The sequence below is a fragment of the Stenella coeruleoalba genome (assembly GCF_951394435.1).
Source record: "Stenella coeruleoalba genome assembly, chromosome: 3".
Classification (NCBI taxonomy): domain Eukaryota; kingdom Metazoa; phylum Chordata; class Mammalia; order Artiodactyla; family Delphinidae; genus Stenella; species Stenella coeruleoalba.
This window is the reverse complement of record NC_137148.1, coordinates 125,899,710-125,925,443: the sequence shown is the minus strand read 5'-3', so window position 1 is coordinate 125,925,443 and position 25,734 is coordinate 125,899,710. Positions and strand designations below refer to the sequence as shown.

General features: G+C 55.8%; 1 protein-coding gene across 1 annotated transcript; it reads right to left on the bottom strand.

The window, feature by feature from the left end:
* Positions 1–4,046: 4,046 nt before the first annotated feature.
* Positions 4,047–22,838, bottom strand: SLC6A7 (solute carrier family 6 member 7; the record flags this gene model as incomplete). Its single annotated transcript, XM_079918291.1, has 14 exons — positions 4,047–4,415; positions 8,157–8,324; positions 8,872–8,972; positions 9,164–9,263; positions 9,755–9,886; positions 10,191–10,303; positions 10,994–11,118; positions 11,241–11,344; positions 12,256–12,390; positions 13,927–14,065; positions 15,769–16,003; positions 16,139–16,270; positions 17,959–18,142; positions 22,806–22,838. The coding sequence occupies 14 exons, from the start codon at positions 22,836–22,838 to the stop codon at positions 4,206–4,208; spliced, it is 1,911 nt and encodes a 636-aa protein (XP_079774417.1). The 3' UTR covers positions 4,047–4,205.
* Between the last annotated feature and the right edge of the window lie 2,896 nt (positions 22,839–25,734).

The window sequence follows — 25,734 nt, the reverse complement described above, 5'->3', positions numbered from 1 at the left end:
AACGACCCCAGGTCTGTGTGGCTAAGTAGCACACCCGCCCCCCGATGGTGCCCTACTGCTGCCCCAAGTACTCTGGGGTCCAAAGAGCGTGATGTAAGGGTCTTAACTGCACGGAAATTAATGGGCTGTCTCAGAACACCGTGAGTGCTCTGTGCAGGCTAGGCTGGGCAGGGCTCACCAGATGTAGGGCTGAGCCAGCCCCCCTGAAGACCCCAGGAGTCCATACCTGGGGGTGATAAAGACTGTATGGAGGTGGGACCTGAGAGGATGGACAGGATTCCAATGGGTAGATGGAGAAGGCACTGGGTCAGGGAACCTGGGCCTATTCAGGGAACCATGCAGAGACGAACTTGGCGGGGGTGGTGGAGGGGGCAGGGCCTACTGAGGACCAAACAGCAAGATAACCAGCGGACCCACGGTGTTATCTGTTGACCCTAACTTAACCTTGAGAATATGGCTGCCCTAATGGTGTGGCCTCTCTCTCCTCTGCCCCACCCCCACCCCCATTTGCTCTCACAGATCATAGGCTGGAAGTCACGGCAGATGGTCCACGGCCCCATCTCAGTGCCTCTCGGTCTCTGATGACTCCCAGAACAGGAATGGAGGGCCCCAGGTCACCCCTCCACCACACCCCAGCCAGGCACATCCACTGCCTCCCAGGGCCCCCCATCAGCCTCCCAGGGTCAGGGGTCCATGGACACAGAGATTAGCGAAGACAGGAAGCAGAGCACTGAGCAGGAGTGGGGAGCCCTGGGCCTGGCTTCAGCTCTAGGCCACTCTCACCGTGGATCCCCAGGCAAGCCCTGCCTCTCCGACTGCTAAGGCCCTAATTCTGCTGAGCTGTCGGCGTGCACTGAGAGGCTGACAGGAGGCCCTAACTGAGCCATGCTCTTTTACACGTTCTGAATCAGTTTCCCACATTTAAAAATGGGAAATGTCTCGTGAAAATCCAGATTTCCCTCTTCTCTTAAAAAGCCAGGCTATCTGGAGACCTGGGCCCACACTTCTGAGGTAGCTCCCCCTTAAGAGAGGCATCATACCTTCTTCTCCAGTTCATCACAGTCCCCACCAGGCCCTCTTGTCTCTCCAATAGTCACTAAGGGTCAGATGCCACTTACTCTCCCACTTACACCCACAGCTCTGCTCGCCGGGGTTCCCTGCCTGGCCCTGTAGGCACTTGGGTTTGGCACCTGCTGGGACATTCTAGGATTCCAGGCTGGGCTTCTACTCCAGACAGGGCTGATGTCTCCTGTCCGATGCGTACTGTGCTGTCAGGGATGCCTCCAGCTGTGGGTCCCTGGTCCTTAATCAGCTCCCACTGCGATCGGGGCCTGGCTGGCATCTGGTATGAGGCAGGGAGATCTGAAGTCAATATGGAGATCAGGACGGGAGCAGTAGGGAGATGGCATGGGCAGCAGAGGAAGCAGAAGCCTGGGGCAGCTGGAAAGGCTGTCGGAGCAGCGGAAATGGGAAAAGCAGGACAGACTGGAAGACTGGGCCAGGGAGGACAGTCCAGGAACCGCAGCGGCAGGGCGGTGGCCAGGAAGAGCGGAGGCAGGAGGAAAGCAGGGCAAGGGAGGTGAGGCTGGAGGAGCTGAGGCTGGTGGAGTTCGTAGATGCCTCGAATCCTCCAACTGCAGACTCGGGAATCTGGGAAAAGAAAAGCCTAGACTCCTAGGATCCTCCGCTCCTGACTTCCAAGATGCAGGGCTACAGCCAAGGGGCTGCGTGAGGAGTACTCACGAGCCATGCTCAGTCCTAGAGCTCAGGCTCCATCCTGGAGCAAGCCCGGAGAGCGCCTCCTTCCGGGCCAGAGGTGGCTGTGGGGGTGCTGAGAGGGCCGGGCGCCAGGGGCTTTGTGAGCAAGGCTGGAGCCCGCCCCCAGGGTGTGGGAAGAAGCATTGTGAACTGTGAAGGCCATTCCTGCATCCTCTGCAAATTAGCAAACCCATCTCTCTTCCCCCACCCAGAGCCCCAAACAAAGAGGGGGCAGGAGGGGGCCCTGGCCCTTTGTTAGGGGAAATTTATTAATATCCGAAGTATGCAGCAGCCCTTCCTCTCCACCCGCATTCAAAGCCTTTGCAAACACCTGGGCCTCGCATTTGAAAGGCACTGGGGCCCTTTTATATTGGCAAGGTCCTGCCAGGTGGGGGTGGGTAGAACCAGGAAATTCTTCCGGCCTGGGAAAGTCATGGCTCCTCCCAATTCTACTCTTGGAGCTCCAGCTGCAACTGCAGGTAAGGCTGGGAAAGAGCTGGGGAGGGAAGGAGGGCAGCTGGCCAGGGAAAGGAGATGGCTGACAGGCCCTGGTTTGTCCCCAGCTCTGCCTGTCTCTGCTGGGTAACCTTGAGCAGGTCTCTTCCCCTCTGTGGGCCTCGGTTTGTCCGTATGTATAACGGGAGACTAGGTGGTCTTTAAGGGCCTTCCTCATCTTCATCATCCTTCCTAAGCCCCACCCACCGACCACTGCCAAGGAGAAATGGCAAAGCTAGGGTCAGAAGCCAGGTGGGCCAGGAAAGGAGGCAGCTGAGCCTCAGTTCCCTTTATCTGTCTGATGGGAACCAGAAAGTTCTGTGCTGTCCCCCTCGTGGCTCTCAGCAGTAAGGAGACAGGGTAAGGAAGATGACTTCATTGGTGTTTATTAACAGAACACAGATGGGTTGGGGAAACACCAGCAGAGAGGGCACAGGGGTTGGCACTGATGCACCAGGCCACCCTGCCCCACTGGAGGATGCCATGTGCAAGGGACCTGATCAGGCGTTTTCTCACCCCACCCTCATCTCTCGGGGAAGGAGGGACCCCAGGGCAGCCCCTCCCAAGCCTGGGGATTGAAGATGCCAAGGTCTCTGGCTACAGGCCTGGGGTGCCGCCCGCCCTCTGCTCTCTGCCTCCACTCGGGTGTCCGTGCCCAGGGACCCGTGTGCTGAGGCAGAGTCGGCAGCACTGGGACCAGACAGCCATATGTGTGGACCACCTCCCAAGGCTCTTAGTGGCCTGGTCGTCCACAGCCAAGGCCCATTCCCCAGCAGTGCCTGGAGCTAGAGGAAACAGTGAGGGCCGCCAGGACAAGGGAGAAGGGAAGAGAGGGACCCCTCGTTCCCACCTCCACAGTGCAGGTCGGGCACCTCCCTCCCTTCCCCGGTTCTAATCATGCCCAGGGCTCCCCACACTAGAGGGCATAGGGTCCAGAGAGGGAAGCTCTGGGGTCCTCCTTCTTTCCCTCCCTCCACCCTCCTAATACCCAAGCTCAGGCACTAGCCCCTCTGGTCTCTCCTCCGCAGGCTTCCCGCCTCTACCCCATCCCCTCTATTCCACCTTGCACGCTGAGCCAGAAGGATATTCTATCTAAAGCACATGATCCTGCAAATCCCCTGCCCACCCGCGTCCCTGGCTCACCCTCTCCAACGATCTGCATTCCCACTTGAATCCTGTTGTAAGCTGGTAACTTCTCCCACCACTCTCCCGCTCTCCTCACTCACTCACCCTTGGTCTCTCCCTAGGCTACCTCCTGGCCCCAGGGGAGGACAAGGGGGCTATATTCTGACCCCCACACCTTGGCTGGATCAACGCCTTGGCCAGAGGCCCTCCCCACCCTGCCGTCCTCTTCCTCTCTCTCTCTCCAAACTTGCCCATCCTCCAGGGCCCTCAGGTCCCACCTCCTTCAGGAAACCTGGCCTGCACACGTGAACCCACAGGGATCTTTCTCCCACTTGACTTGATAACCCTTGATGCCCGGGGCCTCGTGGGCCTCGAGACAACCTGAGTGTCCTTGCCCAGCTCAAGATTCTGATTCGTTGAAGTGCATGGGGCAGGCTCCCCAAGAGAAGAGAAGGGACTGGGCCCTGAACAGAGATGAGAGGGTGGTCCCAGCTGCCACATGAGAAAGGGAGCTGGCCGGTCAGGAGGCCTGGGGTCCAGTCCCTTCTGTCGTGTGACCTTGGGCCTCAGTCTGTCCATCTGTGAAGTAAGGGCTGAGCTGGCTCATTTTCAGCTTTGAGTGTGTGCGTGTGCGGTTGCGTGTGCGTGTGCGTGTGTGTTGGGAGTAGACAGAGGTTTTAGGAGAGGCAGAGGCCACAAAAAGGGACTTGCTCTGGGGACCGGCATCACCATGGCAACCTCCCGCAGCCTCAGGCCTCTCAGAACCCCAGAGGGTGTGTGGCAACCCTTGGGAGCCGGCAGGGCCTCCTGTCTGCCTGCTTCCCATCTCACATCATGGATTCCTCCTCCTCTGCAATCTCTCGGTCCACCTCGATGGCTGTGTTCTCGAAGCTGGTGATGCCCCCGTACTTGCGCATGTGCACCATCAGTGGCTTGGGGGACTGGCTCCCGGCCAGCGTGGCCACGTACATGCCTGTCCGGTTCTCCTCCAGTGACGGGCCCCAATCTAGGGCTGGCCGGCTGGCCTGCTGGAGCCGCTGCAGCAGAGCAACCACAGGGCTGAGAACCAGGGCTCAGGGACTGCTTCCAGGGTCACCGGCAAAACACTTACCGCGTCACCTGGATTAGTCTGTCCAACAACCCGGGGAAAGGGCGGGGGCACTGTCACTTCCCCAAGGGAGTGAGTCACATGCCTGGGGAGAATTCTGCCCTGCCACTCACAAGTTGGGTGTCCTTTGGGCATGGAATTTAAGCTCTGCTTCCAGCATCTGTAACTTGGGAATCGTGATGCCTTCAAAGGGTGGTTAGGAAGGCACTGCTGAGCAGGGTGCTGGGAACAGAGTAAGGCCCAGTAAATGGTGGCTGTTGTTATGGTTACATGGCAGGCAGTCCAGGAGTCCACTCTGGGTCCCTCCCCTAAATGCTGAGTCCTGAAGAGCTGGGAGCTTTGGGGAGAGAGCCATGCACTGGGAAGATGGAGACAGAGTGGCCATGGTCAGTCTGACTCAGATGTCTGACCTTTCCCTCTCCAAGCTCCAGTTTCCATGGAAGGAGGGAGCTAAGGTGATGACTAAGCCTGGACATTCTAGGGTTCTGTCTTCCTCAGACCAAATTCCCAAAGCCCTCTGCCTGCCCTGCTGGGGAGAAGAGCCCCAGACCCTTCAATGAAGGGAGACAACCAACATTAAGTGGAGCCTCCTGGGTGTAGATTCCAAGGGAGATAATGTGTGCCATGCCTTTAGCGTGGGGCCTAGCACAGCTCTATACTCAAAGCACAGTGATGCCCATTAAAATGCATTGACAGTAATGTTACCCCACCACTCAGGAACCTGCCAAAGGCTTGTCATCTCACTTGGAATGAAATCCAAAGTGCTCTCATGGCCGCCACGTCCTGACCCCTGTCTACCTTCGTGATCTTGGTTCCCGCCACTCTCTCTCCACCTCCTCTGATCCAGTCTCGCTGACTTCAAACGTGCCGGCCCCTCCTGCCTCAGGGCCTTTGCCCTGACTGTCCTTCTGCCTGGAATGCTCTCCCCTTAGACATCTAAACCAATCACCTTGGCGATTTCGTCAGGTCTCTGTCACCTCCTCAGAGAGGTCTCCCCTGGTCACCCTGGCCAGAACCCCGTCCTCCATCACTCTCTATTCCTGTGCTCTGGCCTCTGGCTTTGTTAGGTTTGGTTTTGTTTTTAAGTATTGCGCTTACCACTGCCTTCATGTGTTTGTTTGTTTATTGTCCGTCTCCCGCATTAAAATACAAGCTCCCTGAGTTTGAGGACTTAGATTTGTTTCCAGCTGCACACTAGTGCCTAAACCAAGGTTTCCCCACCTGAGAGCACCACTGACATCGTGGCCTAGGAGGTGTTCTGCACATCGAACCGTGGGTAGCAGGATCCCTGACCTCTAGATGCCAGTAGCATTCCCCCTCCAATCCCACCCTCTCAGGACAATCAAAAATGTCTCCAGACATTGCCAAGGGTCCCCTGAGGGCAAAATCACCCCAGGTTTTGAGGTGAGAACCCCCCAGCTTAGAACTGAGCACTCACCGGGTCCCAGCTCTGTGCTGAGTATGGGCTTATTTAATCCTTACACTATCCCTATGAGAGGAGTATTATTATTACCTCCACCCCCCCCACACAGATACTGTCTGAAAGTACGGTTCAGAGACATTAGTTAAGTTGGCCAAGGTCACACCGGTGGGAAGCGGTGGTGTGGCATTTGAACCCAGGCAGTCTTGACCCCATCCTGAACTTTAAAAATACCCTGCTTTTCTGCCTGTCACAGTACTGACTTCATTGATGAGCTTTTTTTCTTCTCACAGCAACCGTATGGGCAGTTATCACTATACTCATTTTTTTTTTTTTTTTTTTTAGGGGAAAGCACAAACGCAGTCCCCCACTGCTACAAATTCTGCAGTCGAGTTTCCCACGTTTGGGGAAATCGCAGGGATCAGCACATCCGGAGTGCAATGGATGAGCCGTGCACTGGAGAACCACCTTTGTGATCACGGTATCTCCCCTGACAGGTAAGGATCACTGTCCTAATTTTAAGGACTGAGAAAGCAAGGTTCAGAGAGGTGCGTTCACTTGCTTAGGGTCACAAAGCTGGCAAGTGGCAGACCCAGGATTCCGATCCTAGTGGGTCAGTGCTGGGAAGCTTGGTCTCTGAAGGTGGCACCCCTGAGCGGGGCAATGACTTCTCTGTGGGGCTCTGCGATCCCCCAACAACCTGTCCCCTCCGCCTGGCTGTGGGCAGCGGTGGCAGCAGGACAGGAGGGAGGCAAAGCAAGGCTTGGGAACCATGAGCTTCCTGGGAGCTGGAGCCCTCCTCCTTCCCTTCGCAGACACCCTGGCTCTCAACAAGGAGACAATTTTCCTTTAGCAGCACAGGTGGGGCTCCTGAGGTTCAGAAAAGGAAAGGGGTTTGCCTCAAAGTCATACAGCAGTTGGAGGCAGAGCAGTGGCTGGACTCCAGGACTCCCCTGGATCTGCGCAGTGTGACCACAGCCCACTTCTGCCAGGGAAGGGCTCTGAGCCTCCCTCCAGAAGCTGGAAGATGGGGCAAGGGACAGCCAAGGAACAGTGGAGGTATGTGAGGTAGGGGGGTGGGCAGTAGTGAGCTGGTTAGCAGGCTGGGGAGGGGTGGAGGGGCACAGGAGCCCTGATTTGTAGCCAATCTCACTGTTGTAATTATCCCCACACTTGTCAATTTCAAGCTGTCAATGGTTTAACAACTGGGTCAGCGTACTCCTGAATATTTAACAATTAGCTCTCATGAAGCAGTACTAGTGGCTCCAGCACACCTCTGATGGTGTGTGTGTGTGTCCCAAGGCCGTCTCTGGGCCCTGGCAGGCTCACTCAGCTCCACTCACTATGACAGCCTCTTGCCACCAGAGGACTCCACACCCACGGCCTCAGAAGTGGAGGGCTCAGACACGGATGTAGAGAACAAATGTATGGACACCAAGGAGGGAAAGTGGGGGGCGGGGGGTGGTGGTAGTGGGATGAATTGGGAGATTGGGATTGACGTATATACGCTAATAGGTATAAAATAGATAACTAATAAGAACCTGCTCTATAAAAAATAAATAAAATTAGATTAAAAAATTTTAAAAAAAGAAGTGGAGGGCTCAGTGTGCAGAGGGCACCTGAGGCTCAGAGAGGGGCGGGATCTCCAGCAGCTGCACAGCAACCCAGCATGTCCACTGGCCCACAAAGGGTCCCTATTCCCCTCTTCCGAGCCTGCAGAATCCCATACCAAACAGCTTGCACTCTGTATGCTTTCTGGGTCTCTCCACAAAGCCCTGGCCATGGGCAGGGCTCCCCGTCACCGGAGGAGGGTGACAGCCCACCCCTGGGGTCCTTCAATGTTGCCTCTGACCCTGAGTTCCACAGGGAAGCTAGCAACCTGAGTTCAAGTCCTGACCCCTGCCCAACTCACCATGGACCTTGGATAAGACCCTTGTCCTTTCAGGTTCCCCCAAGACACGTGGGCAGTGGCCAGTATCCGTGGTCTGTGCCCCTCCCTTGCCAGGGGCCCCAGGTGGTGGGAGGGGCCACAGGATAGGACTCTGGCCCCAGAGCCTGCCACAGACCAAGCAGATCTGAGCTGATTCATAGCCCAGGCTACTGGTTAGAAAAAAATGCTCTTCCCGGTTAAAAGAATCCTGCAGGCTCTGGAAAAGGTGCTGGAGCAGACGTTTTCTCTTCTGGAGGTTGGGCCCAGGGCAGGGCCACAGGTCAGGGGGCTGGGAGCAGGCAGGGGTGGGGCAGACTCACCTCCCAGAGCGAGCCTTCCTCTCGAAGCACAGCCACCAGCATGCCGGCTGGGATCATGAGGCAGGACAGCAGGCCCATCAGGATGCCCAGCAGCTCCGCCCAGGCTGGGAAGCGGTAGCTACCATATTCTGAGGGCTGGTACTTGACGATGCTATACACCAGCAGGGCCTGCAGGTGGGGGGCTCCCAGCATCAACGTGGGCCTCGGGCATGGCCCAGGGCTTGGGATAGCCCAGGTCTGAGCTACCTTAAAGCCTGAGATAGCTCAGCCCAGAACCACCCAGTTTCTGAGACAGCCCAGTCCTAAGCTGTACCAGAACCTAGATGGTCCATCTTTGGAGCCTTTGCAAGTCCTCAGACAGCCCTGCCCCAAGCTGACCCAACGCCAAGACCTGAGACAGCCCAGCTCTGAGGCGCCCTAATTCCTGAGGCGGCCTACCCCTGAGCTGCTCTGACCCCAGCCTTAAGCCTCTGAGGCCTGAGAAAGCCCCGCTCATTTTGCCAACCAAACGCAGGACCAGCCTCAGCACAGCTACAAAAGCTGGGGGCATCAAGGGGGAGGGGGGTAGACCAGGATCCCGGTGCCCGCCCCACCTCTCAGCCCTGACAGAGGCCCACTATGGGCCAGGGCAGTCCTACCAGACTGAACGCCCAGAGGGGCCCTGCTCTCAGCCCTGAGTCCCCAGCCAGCAGCCCTCCCTCCCACCCCCGGTTACCAGGAGCGTGGCCGGGGACAGGAACAGCCAGCAGGCCCTGAAGTAGAGGCCCGGCTTGAAGCCCAGCATCATGTGGATATCCCGGCAGAACCTCTGGATGCCTGCACAGGGGAGGGAGGAGCGTGGTCCCACCCGCAGCCCCACAAGCACCAGCAACCCCTCCTCCACTCCAGCTGCCCCCACCGGGAACCCTGGCCCTCGGGACCGGGAACCCAGTGCAGGGGGGCTCCAGGGTAGACTCCCACTCTCCCACGGTGGGGAGCCTGACTCCACCTCCCATGGCCCCTCTCACCATACACCCGGGTGACAGCGAGGCACGTGGTGATCACCGCCACCATTAGCCCGAAGCTGGCGCTGTAGTCGTCCAGAAGGACCAGCCAGTACATGCCCCCCTGGAACACAAGTCGCAGCTCTGGGGTCCCCTTATCCCAGCCTCTCTCCCTGATGCCACCCCTTCCCCAGGCAGGAAGTGAGCAGGAAGCAGCCAGACCGGCGGGGAGGGCAAGACGATGACAGCGTGACTGCTGTCTGCCTCCCGAGCCCTTTATACACATCATCTGATTTGAGTCTCACAGCAAGCCTAGATGTAGACCCCATTTTATCAGTGGGAAAACAGCCTCAGGGGGGTGAAACCACTTGTCCTGAGGTCCCTTAGCAAATGCAGGAGCGAGGCTTGAACCCAGGTCTTTCAGACTCCAAAGTCAGGACTCTGGGTCACAGGCCAAGCTGCCCCTGGGAGAGAGGGCCTGGGGTGGACTAGGTTCCTCCCAAGGAGGAAGAAGCAGGTAGTTCAGGGAGTGCTTGGCCTGGCCGCAGACAGTGCCGCAGGTGTCTGCCCCAGCCTTGCCCACCAGCTGCCCGCCCACCCCGCAGCGCCACTCACATCCGTGGTGAGGACCAGCCCCATCAGGTACATGGCCACACAGATGAGCCCTGAGAACACAGCCTTCTTGGGCCGCAGGTAATACGGGAACTCATCTGTAACAGCTGTCACAATGGTCTCCAGGAAGGCAAACTGGGGGGGGGAGAATGGGGGGGGTCAGAGTTCTTCCCCCCACACACACACATACAAACACACACAGATACACATCTCACAGGCACAGATACACACACGCCACACATACACACACAGGTAAACACATAGATAGACACATCACACAGATCCACGTCACACACAGACACAATACACGAAGACATACAGTCATGAATCTCACACACGCACAGACACACATAGAGATACACACATCACACACACATACACACGCACAGAGACACAGACACACACCACAAGGTGCACCCACTGGCGTGGAGCAGCTCACCTGGCTGTCCAAGCCAAGAGTCAGCAGCATGAAGAAGAAGAGGAAGGACCAGAAAGGCGATAGAGGCAGCATGGTCATGGCCTGTGGATAGACGACAAAGGCCAGGCCAGGGCCTGGGCCAAGGGCACACGGCGTCAGCAGTCTGGGGAACGCGGGGGTCCCACATACGTACTCAGACGCACGTGGTCGCTCACAGCCACTTGGGCACACTTGGTTCAGCCAGACCCAGAGACGTACACTCACTGCACACTTCCAACACTTTCTTAATTTTTAGGATACAGGCCAGCACACTGTTGGTGCTCCATAAACACAGGTTGATAAAATAAATTAATTAATAATGAGTGCACGAGAAAACGCAAGACCAAATAGAAAACCTCATTTGAATACACTTATGTACACAATCATTTGCACAAACAGTTCCATGAACACACATACTCAGACACTCCCATTGGCACAAGACACTGATTCACATCATTCAAACCCTCAGTTAACTTGCACAGCCATCTGCACACAGGTTGTGACTCATCTGGACAAGCAAGGCAAGTTCCTAAGATGCGGCAAAACAAGACAATCTCCTACAGAAAGTCACTTATCTCCAGACACAGGTTGACACATACTCATTTGTACATTCATCCCTTTGCTCTAGGACACCCAGAGAGCAGCTAAGACACATTCATTCGTGTGCACGCACACGCACGTGACATACCCATCCACAACCTTGCTGGGCCACATGTATGTTAACTTGCCCAGCCCAGCTGTCCCCGACACACCCTCCACCCACCAGGGCTGGGCAGCCTGCTCACCTGCTTTGGCTACTTGGTCCACAGGCACACCCAGCTCCTGAGACATGTAGCCCAGCACGGAGAAGATGGCAAAGCCAGCCAGGATGCTGGTGATGGCGTTGCCCAGGGTGACGATGAAGGTGTCTCTGCCGGGAGAAGTCCAGGCACAGGCCAGGGTGAGCGGGCCACGCCTTCACCCACGAGGCCCTCCCCAGCCAGCCACTCTCCTCCCCACTCCAGCCCCTGGGATCTGGGAGGCAGCCCTGACCTATAGATGTTCTGGTGAAACGTGTTGTAGGATGCAAAGGTGAGGAGCCCCCCGAAGCCCACACCCAGGGAGTAGAAGATCTGAAGAGCAGCTTCGATCCACACCTGTGGCAGGAAAGGATGCAGATGGAGGCCAGAGAGAAGGGGCTGGCACACCATGGTGTCCAGAGGAGGAAGGAGGTGGGGCAAGAGCCAGTCGACAGGTCCAGGGATGCTGTGGTGAAGAGCCTGGCTCACGAGTGACACCGGCAGGAAGTAAGCCCTGCTCCAACACTTACACTGCAGGACCTGGGCAAATCCCTTCCCCTCTCTGGGCCTCAGTTTCCCCATCCAGGATCTAGGAGATACTCTCTAAGCTTGGTCCGGTTTTGAAGGAAGTAGTGCCTCGTGTAAATTTTCAGTAGATGCCTACTGACAATAAGCCCCTGGAACCCCTTTACTTCCTCCCTAGAGTTGGAGGGACCTGAATTGGAATCCCAGCTCTACCATTTTTTATCTGTGTAACCTGGCCAGGCCACATCACCTCTCCAGGCCTCAGGACCCTCGTCTGTACTGAGGGGATAGGAACAGGACCTCCCTCGTAGGGTGGTGGTAAGGATTCTGTAACTACATACATGCAAAGTGCTAGAGCAGGGCCAGGCACAGTCATCCACCAACAATAAGAAACGTTAGGTGTCAGGACCATTGCTGTTTCTATTATTATTACAATGCCCTCCTTGGGGTTTGGAGTCAGACAGATCAGGGTGGAAATCCCAACTCTCCCACCCCCTAGTCGTGTGACCTTAAGCGTATCACCAACACTTTTGCGCCTCAGCTTCTTCATCTGTAAAATGAGAGAATAATGCCTACTGCATAGGATTGTGAATAATAATCAAGGAAAGTGCCAAGCACAGCGCCTGGTACACGGGGCTCCCCATGTGGAAGGTTCTTCCCCCCACCCCCTCTTTTCCCAGGGAGCCCTCTTTCCTCTCCCCAGCCTGACTCTTCCCTCTGCACGCAGGCTTTGAGGGCCTCACCTTGGAAGACAACAGGTGGTGGAACTGAGGGGTGAGATAGAACTGGACGCCCTTCCAGGCCCCTGGGAGGGTGACTCCACGGACCAGCAGCATGAGCAGGATGAGGTAGGGGAACGTGGCCGTGAAATACACCACCTGAGAGACAGTAAGGGGGGTGACCTTCTCTCTCCTCTGCTCCTCTCAGAAATCCCCACCTGGGCTTCCCTGGTGGCGCAGTGGTTGAGAATCCGCCTGCCGATGCAGGGGACACGGGTTTGTGCCCCGGTCCGGGAAGATCCCACGTGCCGCGGAGCGGCTGGGCCCGTGAGCCATGGCCGCTGAGCCTGCGCGTCCGGAGCCTGTGCTCCGCAACGGGAGAGGCCACAACAGTGAGAGGCCCGCGTACCGCAAAAAAAAAAAAAAGAAATCCCCACCTTACTAACTCACCTATGCAGCCTAAGCTGGGAGCAGTCCCTCACTCCCTCCACACATCACTGCTTTCCAAGGCTGTTCCCAACCGTCCACTCTCTCTAGCTCCACTGCACCCTGGTCCAGGCCCCCTGCAAACCCAGCCTGCGTGGTCATCAGACGCTGGACATACCCAAACTCCCCTCTGCCCCGTCTGTGCCTGTTCCCAGACCTCCAGCCTCGCCCTCAGCAAACACCATCAAGTCTCCAGCCTCGCTGCCTCGGCTTGCACCACGATGACCTCTCCTGGCTTTCTAATGGTCTCTACACTGTCTTTCTAATCTTTCTTTTAGTGGTTCTCTTCCTCGTGGACAACGTCTCCCAGCCCTTTGCAGAGGGACAAGTTCTAATTTATAAATGATTGATTAAACCGCTCAGAAGGTTTCCAAGTCCTTCCTTCCCTTCATAACCTAAAGGAAGTTCCAAGTCCTTCCTTCCCTTCATAACCTAAAACGGGCGTCTGCGGCTTTGTCTTCCCAGCATCTAGCTGGCCTTCTTCAGATAACAGTCGCCTGACTTTCCCACCTGGCGCTGACTCCATTCCCAGCCCCAGCCAAGCTGAGCACTCCACCCTCCTGCCCACGGTGACTGGTTCAGGGATGGATATCAGACCTATGTATCCAGTGAGACTCAGTTCTAGGATTTTTGAAACTTGGGACAAGGGAGAATACTAAGCAGGTAAGATGTAAGCCTAGAGCTGCTAGGGGCAACCTCATGAAAAACGTAGCCTGAGAAGGAAGCCAATCTGGAGGAAAGTACTGCTGAGACACCAAGAGAACGACATTCCTGATAACTCCAACTGAACCTCTAGATCCAGCCATGCCTGAAGCAGACCCTCTAGACTTTCCAATTGAGTGTGACAACTGGGTGTTCTCGTGCTTGCATTTCAAAGAGCCGTCACTCATACCCACCCTCCAAGCACTCAATGAACACTTGCTGAGGTTCTTCAAAGCGCCAAGCACTAGGTTAGGAAAGAAGCTTGAATAACAGATAGGTCCCGCTCTCGGCGTGTTTCTAGTCTAGCGAGCCAGCCTAGCCACCATCCAGGCTCACCCCCACATCTTCCTTCAGGCAGTGCCTCCCTCCCCCAGTCTCAATGCACTCTCCCTCCCCCTCTTCCCAGTTGAAGTCCATCCATCCTCTCAGGCTCAGTCCACACCCTGCCTCCTCAGGAAGACCTCACCCTTCCCAGCCTCTCAAGCCTCCGGGGCCTCCCAGCTTCACCTTGCCCGAGGACTTCACACCCTTGAGGATACAGAGGAACACGATGACCCAGGCAAGCAGCAGGCAAAGGCAGAGGTTCCAGCGGATCTGCCCAGGACTTCCGATGCCCCGGCTGCCTTGGATGTGGAGGACGTAGCGGCTGTGGGAGACAAGGTCTGAATGTCCTCTGGTGACCCTGCCACGTTCCACAGACATGGAGTAAAGCTGTGGCCGGCCTGCGAGACTATCCTGGCTTTTTTCTATTTGATTCCTCTCCATCCTTCTCTGACCAGCTCAGCAGCCACGAGGTGGGCTTCTACAGACCCCATCACGCAGGCTGCTTTCCTCTTCAATTTCCATCTGGGTCTGGCTAATGGGAGGCAACAGCAGGAGACTGGATGATGGGTTGGAGTATTTGCACACACATGTGTACACACGTACACGCATACATGCACGCACACCATCAGAGGGTCTGGCTGTGACTGCCTTCTTCTATAGCACAGCTTTTGTTGGGCAGCCCTTCCTCCAAGGCTTCAAATTTTCCCTGGTTCCGGTAACACTGCCTCCTTGCCTCAGGGGTGGTATGGCTGTCCCTCTTGCTGGTGCCTCACCTTTCCATGTGGATCCCCTCTGTAAAGTCCCTCCACTCACTCAGCTCCCTTCAGCCCTGTGAGACTGCCAATCGGCTTCCTGCCTGCTCCCCCCAACTGATGCAGTGGGCCATGGCGTTGCCATGGAGACCCCTGGCCGCTGCCAGTGACCATGTCATGTTCTTTGGCTTTTAGCTGCAGACCCAAGCCCTTCCCCATTGGTCAGACATACTCCTCAGCAGGTGCAGACACTTTGGATGGACTTTAAATGGATAAACGGATGGACCATGTAATATGTGTGGGTTGGAGATTAAAACATTTCAAGACATGCGGCTCATTTGGGGGAAGATTCCTAAGAGTAGCCTTTTGCTACTAGGTAAAGGGTTGGGGGTATCTGGTCTGTGTCCTCTGGTTAACCAATGGTCCCTACCTAGGAACAAGGCTACTCTGGAATGTTCCAGAACAAGATCAGGGATCAGGAGGCCTTGGTTCCAGTACTGCCTCTGCCAGTAGGTACTGAGCAAGCCTCTGGGCCTTGTTTTCTCAGCTATAAAGTGGGACTTTGGGGCAGGCCAATGGGCAGCGATGCCCTTTTGATACCCACCATTCACAGGGGCTTGCAGTGTGCCGGGCACTGTGTTAAGGGTTTTACCTGCATTACCTGCATCATTCGCATAATGATGTAATTCATCATTATGAATTAATGTAATTCGCATTACTCTCTCCTACAGTCTTCTTTCTCCTGTTAGACTAACCTGAGATGGTCCTGTAGGATCATGGCCTCTGCTAAGTGCCTTACCCACTAGTACAGTCGGTACTCAATAAATACAGACTGAAAGAACGAATGAGTGAGTGACTGACTGATACCATCCTATGAAGCAGGGACTCTTATTACCCCCTTGAGCAGAGGAGGAAACTGAGGCTGCAAAAGTTGACGATTACCGTTACCGTCGGCATCATTGCCATCAGCTAGCACTTACTGGGCACTCACAGTCCACCAGGCTGGGCAGCACAATTTATAAGCTTTCTTTCCTTGCATCCTCACAGTAACCTTCCAATACTATTAGCACACCCACTTCCAAGATAAAGCAAAAGAAACTGTTCACGGTCACACAGCTGGCCAGGTGAAGAGCCGGGATTAGAACCCAGAGTCCACCTAACACGAGCACCTGAGCTTGGCCTTTGAGGTGCGTATGCTGAGCCCCTTGGGGACACGGGCACACTGATGCCTTCTGTCCCTCCCTGACCGTTGCTGGGCCGGCGGGGGCCTGACCTCCAGTACTCCTCGCTGGGGCTGACGGTGCTGGTGAGGTTGAGGGGCAGGGCCCCGTTGCCGTCCTTGGAGCCTCTGTGCTCGAGGCAGAGGTCCGTGTTCCACCAGTTGCCACAGTGCTCCCAGGGCAGGTTGCTGGTGAGGGAGGCGAAGAGGTAGAAGAGGACGTAGGCGATGATCATGTTGTAGTAGATGGCCACCAGGCCCACGATGAGCAGCATGGCCGCGCCGGCACCTGGGCGGGGGAGCGGGTGGCCTTCAGGCCAAGGAAGCCGTCCCCTTTCTGGGTTTCACCTCCCTCTCTGCCTACAGGTTGTGGCGGGAACCTCCTCACCTCCCTCAGGCTCAGAGCACCCCACTGAAGCCTCACCTTTGAAGAGGGGGCTGATTTTCCAGACAGCCAGGGGTCCCAGGCTGGAGAACTGGCCCAGAGAGAGCTCGAGGAAGAAGAGGGGGATGCCGCAGATGGCCAGCATGAGGAAGTAGGGCACAAGGAAGGCGCCTGCGAGGAGGAGAAGGGAGGGCGGGGAGGGTCTGGGGCTGGACCCCCCCTAAAGCCCAGCTCGAGCCCCGCCCCACCCCTCCCCTGACTGGCAGACACCACCACTTCTCACGCGGATTAGGGCTGGGCACTACAAGACTGTCTTCTCTTATTCTAGGAGATCACTGAGGGCCAAGGGGTCGGGTGGGGGGGGCGGGGGGGGCGGGATTTACTCACCTCTGTAGCCCCAGCGCCCAGGCCAGGACTGGGCTCAGAGCAGACAGTGAGTGAACGAATGAACAAATGAGTGAATGAATAAGTGCATTCCCCGCCAGAGGAAGTACAAACCGTCAGTACAGAAATCGATGCCCTGCAGAACATGCCTCCAGTCTACTGCCCCTCCCCTCTCCCCAGCCCCACCTCAGGGGCTTGTGGCTGCCTCCTGTGGTCCCGTGTGCCCAGCATCCCTTCCCCTTTTCTTCTCATGTCAGCAGCCAGCTCCTTTACAGGACTGCCCACCACCATATGGCTCTGGAAGTGCTGCCAGTTACACCAGCCAGCCCCTGCCCACCCCTTCCTGGGCACATATCCCAAGGCAGGCCAATTAGATACCTTCCCTGCAATTCTATATAGATTCATTCAGAGAGAGCAGTGCTGGGAAGGAAGTCATTCCAGAGCTGTCTGTGGCCACCCCCGACCCACCTGTAAGGAGGAAGCCTGGTCCAGGGAAAAAGGAGGTCAGCACACAGAGAGGGAAGAAGCATCAGAACCAGGGAGAGGGAGGACAGAGACAACTATGGACATCCCTGAGTTCCTGGAGCTTTGGAGGTCGGCACTCGTCCCACACTTCCCAGTCATCCCAAGTCATCTCGTCCTTGCTTCATCTAGTTCTACTTGGATTTCTGTCGCTCTGCCAATATGCGCTTCTTTAAGGAGTTTGGTAGAGTTGGGAGGAGACACAGTGCTGGTGGGAGCACATTGGCTCTGGAGACGATAGCCCTGGGGTGGAATGGTGGATCCCCATCGTGTGACCTTGGGCAAGGAACTTGGCCTCTCCAAGCACTGCGGCCTCATCAAGATGGTGCCCACCCAGGTGGTTGTCATCAGGGTTAAATGAGACAGGCCTGGAGAGCACTGAGCCTGGGGCCTGGCCAAGGGTGAGTGCTAACCCCAGCTATTGTTAATGAGACTTAGAACAGCCACTTGATGGAGAGGCAGGGACAGAGAATTTAAGATGAAAGAGATGCTGGGTTTGCAGCGTGAATGGAAGGAACAAGAGAGGAGGCTAGATCGAAGATTCAAGAGCAGGAATGACTGATTGAAGGAGCGAGGTTCCGGAGGAGGTGAGGTGGGAGAGGAGGGTCGGGGAGAAGACTGAGAGCACAGCGATCACTGACAGGCACACACAGCCCTTCATCACCAAGCAGAGGCAGCCCCCTCTGCCCATCACTCACGGCCCAGGAAGCGCCAGGGCTTGTCAAGAGAACCGAGTGTGTATCCATGCTGGGGATGAGACAGGAAGGAGGGGACTGGGAGAGGAAAGGGACACGGCAGGGTGAGCTCCCCCTTCCAGCCCCAGGTCACCGCTTTCAACTAATTCAGCCCAAGGTCACATAGGAGACAGTGGCCAAGGCCACTTAACACCTCACTCCACCCTGAGCCTTGGCCCATTGGACTAGATGCCCCTCATGCAGGCATCAGGCCCATACCTCCTCCGTTGGTGTAGGCTCGATAGGGGAAACGCCAGACGTTCCCCAGGCCTACACAGTAGCCGATGCAGGACAGCAGGAAGTCCAGCTTGCCTGTCCAGTTCCCCCGGTCTGCAGCAAAGTCCACGTCCAGGTCTACATTGCCCTGGTCGCTGGGGGTCATCAGCAGGTCTGGGGTGATGGGCTGCCAGTAAGAGAGACCAAAGGGGTGAGGGAGAAGGTGAGGCCAGGTTGAACTGGAACCCCCAAAATAAGAATATGGAATCAAACAGGACTAAGTGCCAAGAACTCTATTGGTTCAGATAATCAACGGGTCTCACCTGGGCTGACAGGTTAATAGGCAGGAGCTCCCTGGGGTTTCAGGGGACTACAGACTTTTGAGACTAGCAGGGTGGCTCAGGCACTAAGAAAGCCACCTTGATCTTAGTTTGGCTAACACAGGGGTCCAATGAAGGGATGGTCCTATTTGATGACGACGACGATGACGATCTTAATAACAGTTACTGTGTGTGAGCACTTACCACGCACTCGCTGCACTAAACATTTCACTCACATTACCTGATTTCATTCCCAGAACAACTCTATGAGCTAAGTACTCATCTGAGGGAAACTGAGGCTCAAAGAGGCATGATGACACACCCACAGTTTTCGCAAGGCTGGCTAGTGGGAGAACTAGGTTTCCGGCCCAGAGCTTCCTGATGCTGGAGCCCAGGTCTTCAACCACCCAGTGCTGGGGTTCTGCTACTCCATTCTGGGCACCATATTTTAAGAAAGACAGTGGCAGTTTGGAGCATGTGCAGCTGACTAGATTGGAGTGTATTCAGGAAAGGCAGTTACAGGAGGACAAGAGGAAGAATTGGGACCCTTAGCATAGAAAGGACGGGGCATGGAGAGAATGTGGGCTCCCCTGGGCTTAGATTTATGCTGTGTGGCTCAAGAAGGCTTACTGAGGACTGTGAATTTTAGCTCACAAGCAGGAAGAAGCTACTGAAGCCCCAGTCTGCCTCAGAAAGTTGTAATCTTCCTGTCTCTGGAGGAAAGATGCATGCACAGAGGGGAATGGCAACCAGCTGTCCCTAAAGTCCCCTCCTGTGATTTAAGGAGGGCAGGGAAGCCCACTGGGCATTCTCACTTCAGGCTGGGGCTGGGCGATGGAGGCCTTCCTCCAGGTGCTTGGAACCCTGGCCCGAGAGATGAGTTAGTGTGTCCATGAGCTGTCCAGGCTTAGGGCCAGGAAGGAAGCCCAACGTTACCAGGATGACTATCTAAAATTCAGACAGCAGTTCCCAGAAGTGACTCCAGGAATGGGCAGGAGAAAGGGGCAGCTACACCTTTTCTGCTTGCCTCTGAAAGCCATGCCCCATGGCAGAGGAGGACGGAGCTGCAAAGAAGGCCCATTATCAAATAATGTTCATGGTTTTCAGAGAGGAGAAAGGACCCTCCTGCTTCCTGCTGAGGAACAACCGTGGGGAAACAGTGATTCCACTGGACTGGGCGTCAGGAGACCACGATTCTCATCCCAGGTCTGTGCCAATTCACTGTGCAACTTTAGGAAAGACTCTTTTGAGCCTTGGTTTCCCCATATGGACACTGAGGGGATTGGATAGATCACTAATTCCAAAAATACATCACTTGAAATGTTTGTAGATGTTGGGTGGAACAAAGGATTCTTGAATTTAAAAGTTTGGGGAAAGCTGGGTTATCACAAGGTAAAACAGGTTGCTTTGCTGCAGGACTTGTCAGATCCTTTAATGGACCAATATGCACTGTGACTCTCCAAGTAGAGACTAGAACAGACAGTATTCTCCAATTCTACTTAAGAAAAGGGTCTCAAGGAGCTAGCATGTCAGGATATACTTGGCAGAAATGCAAGTCTAGATAATCTTTAGCTAATAGTCTTCTGGCTCTGATGATCTGTGAGGCAAGATTCATCAAGGAGACTTCACCACAGTGCTCGAGGACCAGATCAGATCCCAGCACAGGGACTCAGCAAATAGCTACTACCCAATTTGCTTTATCCCCTAAAATTGCCCTTCCTGGCACCAGCTCAAGTAGGTGTCTACACACAAATCAGGTGACAGAGGAAACCTTGCTGGGATGAGGACGGTGAAAGGAGAGTCCGAGTGTCACGGGACTGGAGGTGCCTGGCTGCAACGACACGGTTAGGGCAACGGGCTCAGGTGGCAGAAATGTGGTAACAGCATTGGGCTCTCAGTGATAGTGACAACCATGGTGGTGATCCCGCCTGAGGCTGGCTATTGGCCAGAGGGGCAGTGGTGATGGGGGCAGCCTGGCATGATTACGGGTGATGTTGACAATGATGAAGAGCATGAAAAAGCTGCTTTTCAAGTAACTGGGCTCCAGGGGTTGAAACAATTATGTTGCTGGTGGTTCTTTAGCTGTGATCTCAGACATGCTGGGGTGAGGACAGCAGCAGCTCCTAGATCTGTATGAAACCCACCCCTTCCCTCGGGTGCCCCTTTCCCCAAGTCTTCCTCTCCAGCTGCGTGAGCATCAGCCCTCTGGAACCACTCCCTCCCAGGTGAACTCCAAGAGGGATGGGGTAGCAGCCAGTTACACTGGCCCCTAGTATTGGGTGAGGAGGCAGACCTGTCACCCTGTGACCCCCCCACCTCAGGCCAGCTGGCAGGAGGCCCTGATAATGAGGTTCCTCTGATCCCTCCTGAGAAGTTGCTGCCCTTTCTACGTTCACAGAACAGTCCCGGCTCTCTGTTTCCATGGTGACAAGAGTTCCAAGAGCAGGATGCTGCCAGCTCTTCCGTCCCCTCCTCCCCCAATCAGAGGGAAGCCTGCTCCTGCTCCAGGAACAGGGGATGGGGTCCTCCAAAGCTGAGCCAGTCCAAAGCCCACGTGGAGCCTCCAACCCCACCACGCGGTAAATCCCAGGAGGCTGGCACAGAGAGGACAGAACTGAGAGACCAAGAAAAGCAACAAGATCAGCGGGGTAGGGCTGGGAGCTGGATGAGTTGCTTCACACTTCTGCCTGGGTGTGAGGCTCCCACCCCTGATCCCCCCACTCTCCACCCAGAGTCACACAGGCACACACATCTGAGTTTGCCAGACCACACCCCCTCTTTTAGGGGCCAACAGAGGTAGGTCACCAGCAGTGTCGGGGCTGAGAGAGGTACGACTTCCCAAGCCAAGGCTTTCATACCTCCTTCAGGATGAGAGAGACAGTAGGAATCTGGAGTCTGACTTCATTATTGTGCAGATCAGGAAAGTGAGTTTCAGAGGAGAAGGGCCGAGCCCAAGGTCAAACAGCAAGTTAAGGGCAGAGCAAAGCCAGGACTCAGACCCCTGACCCTCAGTCCCGTGCTCATCTCTGAATAACGCTGCCATAGCTGACGCCTCCTCACTCCCCGACCCCCTTCTCCTGGAGACCAAGGGAGGGGACACTGAGGCCAGGGGTCCCACCCCTACCCTGCTGGCCCTAGGTGGTTCAGCCCACCTTCGGGAAAGCAGTAACCTGCACCCCTCAGTTTCCTTGTCTATAAATTGGGGATAATAAGACTTAGGGCCCAGGATTGTTGGAGGATTACTTGAGATCAGGCTTCATACAACATGGCTATTTACATAATGAGTAGCCCTGTGCCAGTGAGGGGCGGGGGCTCTTGTGAGAAGAGAGAGGAAGGAGGAGAGAGCAGGATGGAAAAGAACAGGGGCTGGACTCAAGAAGACCCAAAAGACCCACAAATGACCCCAGCAAGTCACTTATGTCAGGAAACAAAAAGGACCCACTTAGCACAGTGGTTCCACGCTCAGCTGCCCAAGGGCAGAGAGCTTGAACGAGTGTATGGTGGCGGTGGGTCTTGCGGGAGAGGGGACCGTCCACCACACCAGCAGCTGGGAGTTCACAGTATCCACCCCCTTGGACTGTGGGGCCTGCTTTGGTGCCACACGCTGGGGATGGACCAGTGATGGTCCAGGCTAGAACACAGACTTGCCCCAAGTCACAGGGTAAGCGGCACCTGTAGAAACAGTACCCAGGCGTTCTGACTCCTTGGCTAAGACTGGTACTCTTAAGCCAAAAGCTAGAAAACTTCCCCCGAGACTCTCCCTCCCCACATACATGTGACTTGGCTGGCAGGTCCAATCCCACAGGACAAGGTGGGGCGGGGCTGAGGTCTGGGCCCAGGGCTCCAGGAACACATAGACTTGGCTTTTTCTCTCATGCCAGCTTCCACCCCACCTCCACAGCCCTTGGGTCTCCCATTTCCTCCCTACTTGTCTTTGCCTCCCTCTTGCCCTGCTGAGGGGCAGCCTGGGGTCTTATCAGGGAAGCCAAAGCTGCCAGGAGAATGAAGGGGGTGGGGAGGAAGCAGGAGGTGGGCACTGCAGGGCAGGAGCGCTGGTAGGAAACCAGGGCGCAGCTGCTGGCTCACTGCTTCAGCGCAGAGTGCACAGGTGAGGACCTGCTCCAAGCCCCCACCCCCGACCAGTCCTGCTCAAGGCTGTCTCAGCTATTCTAACATCTCCCACCCCCCCAGATCAGCCCCTGGGGGAAATGGACCCGGGTCCTGGGGAGGGGCGGGTGCCTGGCCCCAGCACCCCTACCTCGTGCCTCCTGTGGCTTGAGACACCTGTTCGCAGGACCTGGCCCAGTGAACCCCAGGCCCCATCACACTGCATCCAGATCCCCAGAAGGGGAAGGCCACTCTCCACCCCGTGCAGGCTGTGACCCCTCCCCTCCCTGCAATCCAGCTCTGCCGGCCTCCTCCGGAGCCCTGAGCCGGTTGCAGGTGCCCTCTCCCACCCTCCCAGGGGGCTCGAGAGGGGGCGGGCCTCCGCACCCCTCCCTCAGGTGCGCCCCTGCCCTCGTGCCCTACCTTGCTGAGGTGAGCTCCCTGGAGCTTCTTCATCTTGGAGGGCGGGTCTCTGGGGCTTCCCGGCTGGGCTTTTCCCGAGCGCAGAGAGCGAGCGAGGGAGCAAGAGATCTCGCTGCCGGCCGGCTGCCGCGCCCTGTCCTCCGCGACTCCCGCGCACCGGCTGGGGAGCCGCGGGCGCAGGCGCTGCCGTCCGTGGGCTGCCGCGCGCTGCCTCTCCCTGCGCAGCGCCCTAGGCTGGGGAGGGGTGCACCGCTGCGTCCGCGTAGACAGACGGGCTGACTGACTGACAGCAGGGGGATGCGCGCCCCCGCACGCAGAGCTGCCGATTGGAGGGGCCCGAGCGCGTGGGGAGGGGGGTCCGCAAAGGAAACCCTCAGAGGTCTCCAGGCCTCCGCCACCGTCCCCTGCGTGACCTTGGGCAAGTAACCTGCCCTCTCTGGGCCTCCCTTTCCCTAGCTGGGCAATGAGGGAGGCAGGCCATGCACATGGACAGTAACAGCCCTGCCTTGGGTTCCAGCATCTCTGTACCTCCTCTTTGTTCTGTGACCCTGCCCACGTTACTTAAACTCCCTGTGCTGCCATTCTCTGTCTAGAAAGTGGGGACAAGAATCTTACCTCCCTTATAAGGATGTGAGGAATCCAGGAAGGTTGTGCATAGAAAACATTTAGCACAGAGCCTGGCACATCATAGGAGCTCAGTTAACATGTATGGACCCACTGTGTGTTGTCCACTCTTGCCAACAAATGAACAGCCGATAGTCAGATATTTATTAAATCACCCAATCTACCAATACTTACTGAGCACCTAAAGTGTGCCGGATCCTGGGCTAGGTCTTATTTTTCTCAACACAGTGACCTGGAGAAGATGTTATTATCCCTGTTTTACAGAAGAGGAAACCAAAGCACAGAGAGGTTGAGTCACTCACTCAAGGTCACAGAGCTAGCGAGTGACACTAGTGACAGAGTCAGGCTCATGGACCTTCCAGGCCAGCAGTGGTGCCGAACAGGCCTGTTTCCTTGGGATGAAAGTGAAACAGGGAATTTGGGGTGAGGAGGAGGGACAGGGCAAGTACCACCGTATGGTTGTGATGGTTCGTGACTTAGATCCTGTCCACCCGCAGTATGACCTTGGGAATGTTAACGGTTTCCTGTCTGTAAAGTGGGCCATCCGCCAATTGGGGCCAGAGTGTTGTAAGGGTACAGTGAGCCCGCAGCTAGGATGGGAAATTATTAGCTAGAGTGATCATATGCGTTGGTTTGTGGAACTGAACGAGTATTTGCTAGTGGGCCCAGCATATACATTACAAATCATGCTCCTTTCACTCTCAGAAGTGTCCCAGTTCAGACACTCATAGCATTGCCCTACCAGCAGCCAACATGGGGAGGCCTTTGGGGAGAATGTGATTAAGTGTCTGCTTGCCCTCCCATCCCTGGAGCAGGAGGCAGGAAGGCTCTAAATCAGAGCACAGGCTTGGATAAAGGGCCTGGCTGGGTCCCAGGCCCACCTCTCCTCCCCAGGTCCCACCTAGCTGCTCCTTCCTTTAAGCCTGGCCTCACAGGGCAGGCAGGGACTCTCCAGACCCAGGAGGAAGGAGCCCCTTGGCCATGAATGTAAACGGAAGGGGCGTTCATTGAGCCCTACTGTGTGCATTAGATGAGCTCATATCCAGTATCTAAGTTTTAGCTCTTTCCAGCAGCCTGGAAAGACAAGTTTGTGCATCCCCATTTTGTACCTAAGGAAACTGTCTTGAAGGAGTGAAGTTGTGTGCCCAAGGTCACAAATCACTGAATCTCTGAACTTTGGAGATAAAGTGAGGAGGGCCTCAGGGCCGTGCCTGAGGAGAGGCAAAAACTAAGAGGCCCAGGCAGGACCCACCTCTCCTCTCCCCGAGGGCGTGTCACCACACTTCTTACAGGCAGCTTTGCTGAACCACTCCCTCTCGTTGGCTTGTGGGTTTCATTAGACGCTAAGGAAGGAAGAGAGAACCATGGGAACAGGGAGTAGAGGTGAGGCATTGGCTCAGGAGCCCTGGAAGACTAGCCTCCTTGTGGCCTCTTCCCAGCAGCACCTGCTCCCCGAGATCCAGCCCTGGAGGGAGCCAACCCTAGGCAAAGGGAAGGGAGCAGGGCTGGGACTTTAGCCTTTCTCAGACACGTCATGGGGTGACCACTGAACATCAGCAGCAGTCACTGGGGCTCTGAATACAAATGGGTCTAGGTCCATGCCTTTCAGAAGGGGAAACTGAGGCCCAGACGAGGCAGGACTTGGAAAATCACCCTGTGAAGTAGAGGCAGGGTGACACCTGGAGTCTAGGAGTCTGACCCCACCTAGGCCCTGCCCTCCATATCACACCTTCTGCCATCCCCTCCCCCATCCCCACAGCACTTGTTGGAAAACTCTATACTTCATGCAATAAACAACCCCCCACCATTTTTTAGAAGAGATTGTCCACATGAGTCAGTCTACCCTCTGAAACCCCAGTTTTATGATCATACAACTGGCCGTGAGTTCAGCTGCAGAGCACATCTGACAATTGCTCTCAATACCACCCCATCTCCCCCATCCCAGAGGAAGTTTGGGTACCACTTGGCAAAATAACTAGTTAGGAATTCAAACCTAGTAAATAATCTATTTCCCTTTCCCTCTCCCCTCCCTCTATTTCTCTTGGTCTCACAACAAACCAGAAGAATGGGGATGCGTGCTGATTTAAAGAAAATGTGAGATGAAAATGTACTTCCTTTTATTATATAGGGAGATATTTTTAAATGCATATAAATAAACATTTTTAATTTGCTTAAACGCTCCGACTTTATCGCTGAAGAGCATGTGTTTTGTTACACCGGCGTGGCGACTGTGAAAGATGAGGATCCAGACCGCTAATCCCTCTGGTGAGAAAGCGGTTCTGGAGCAGCCGTGAGGGGACAGGCG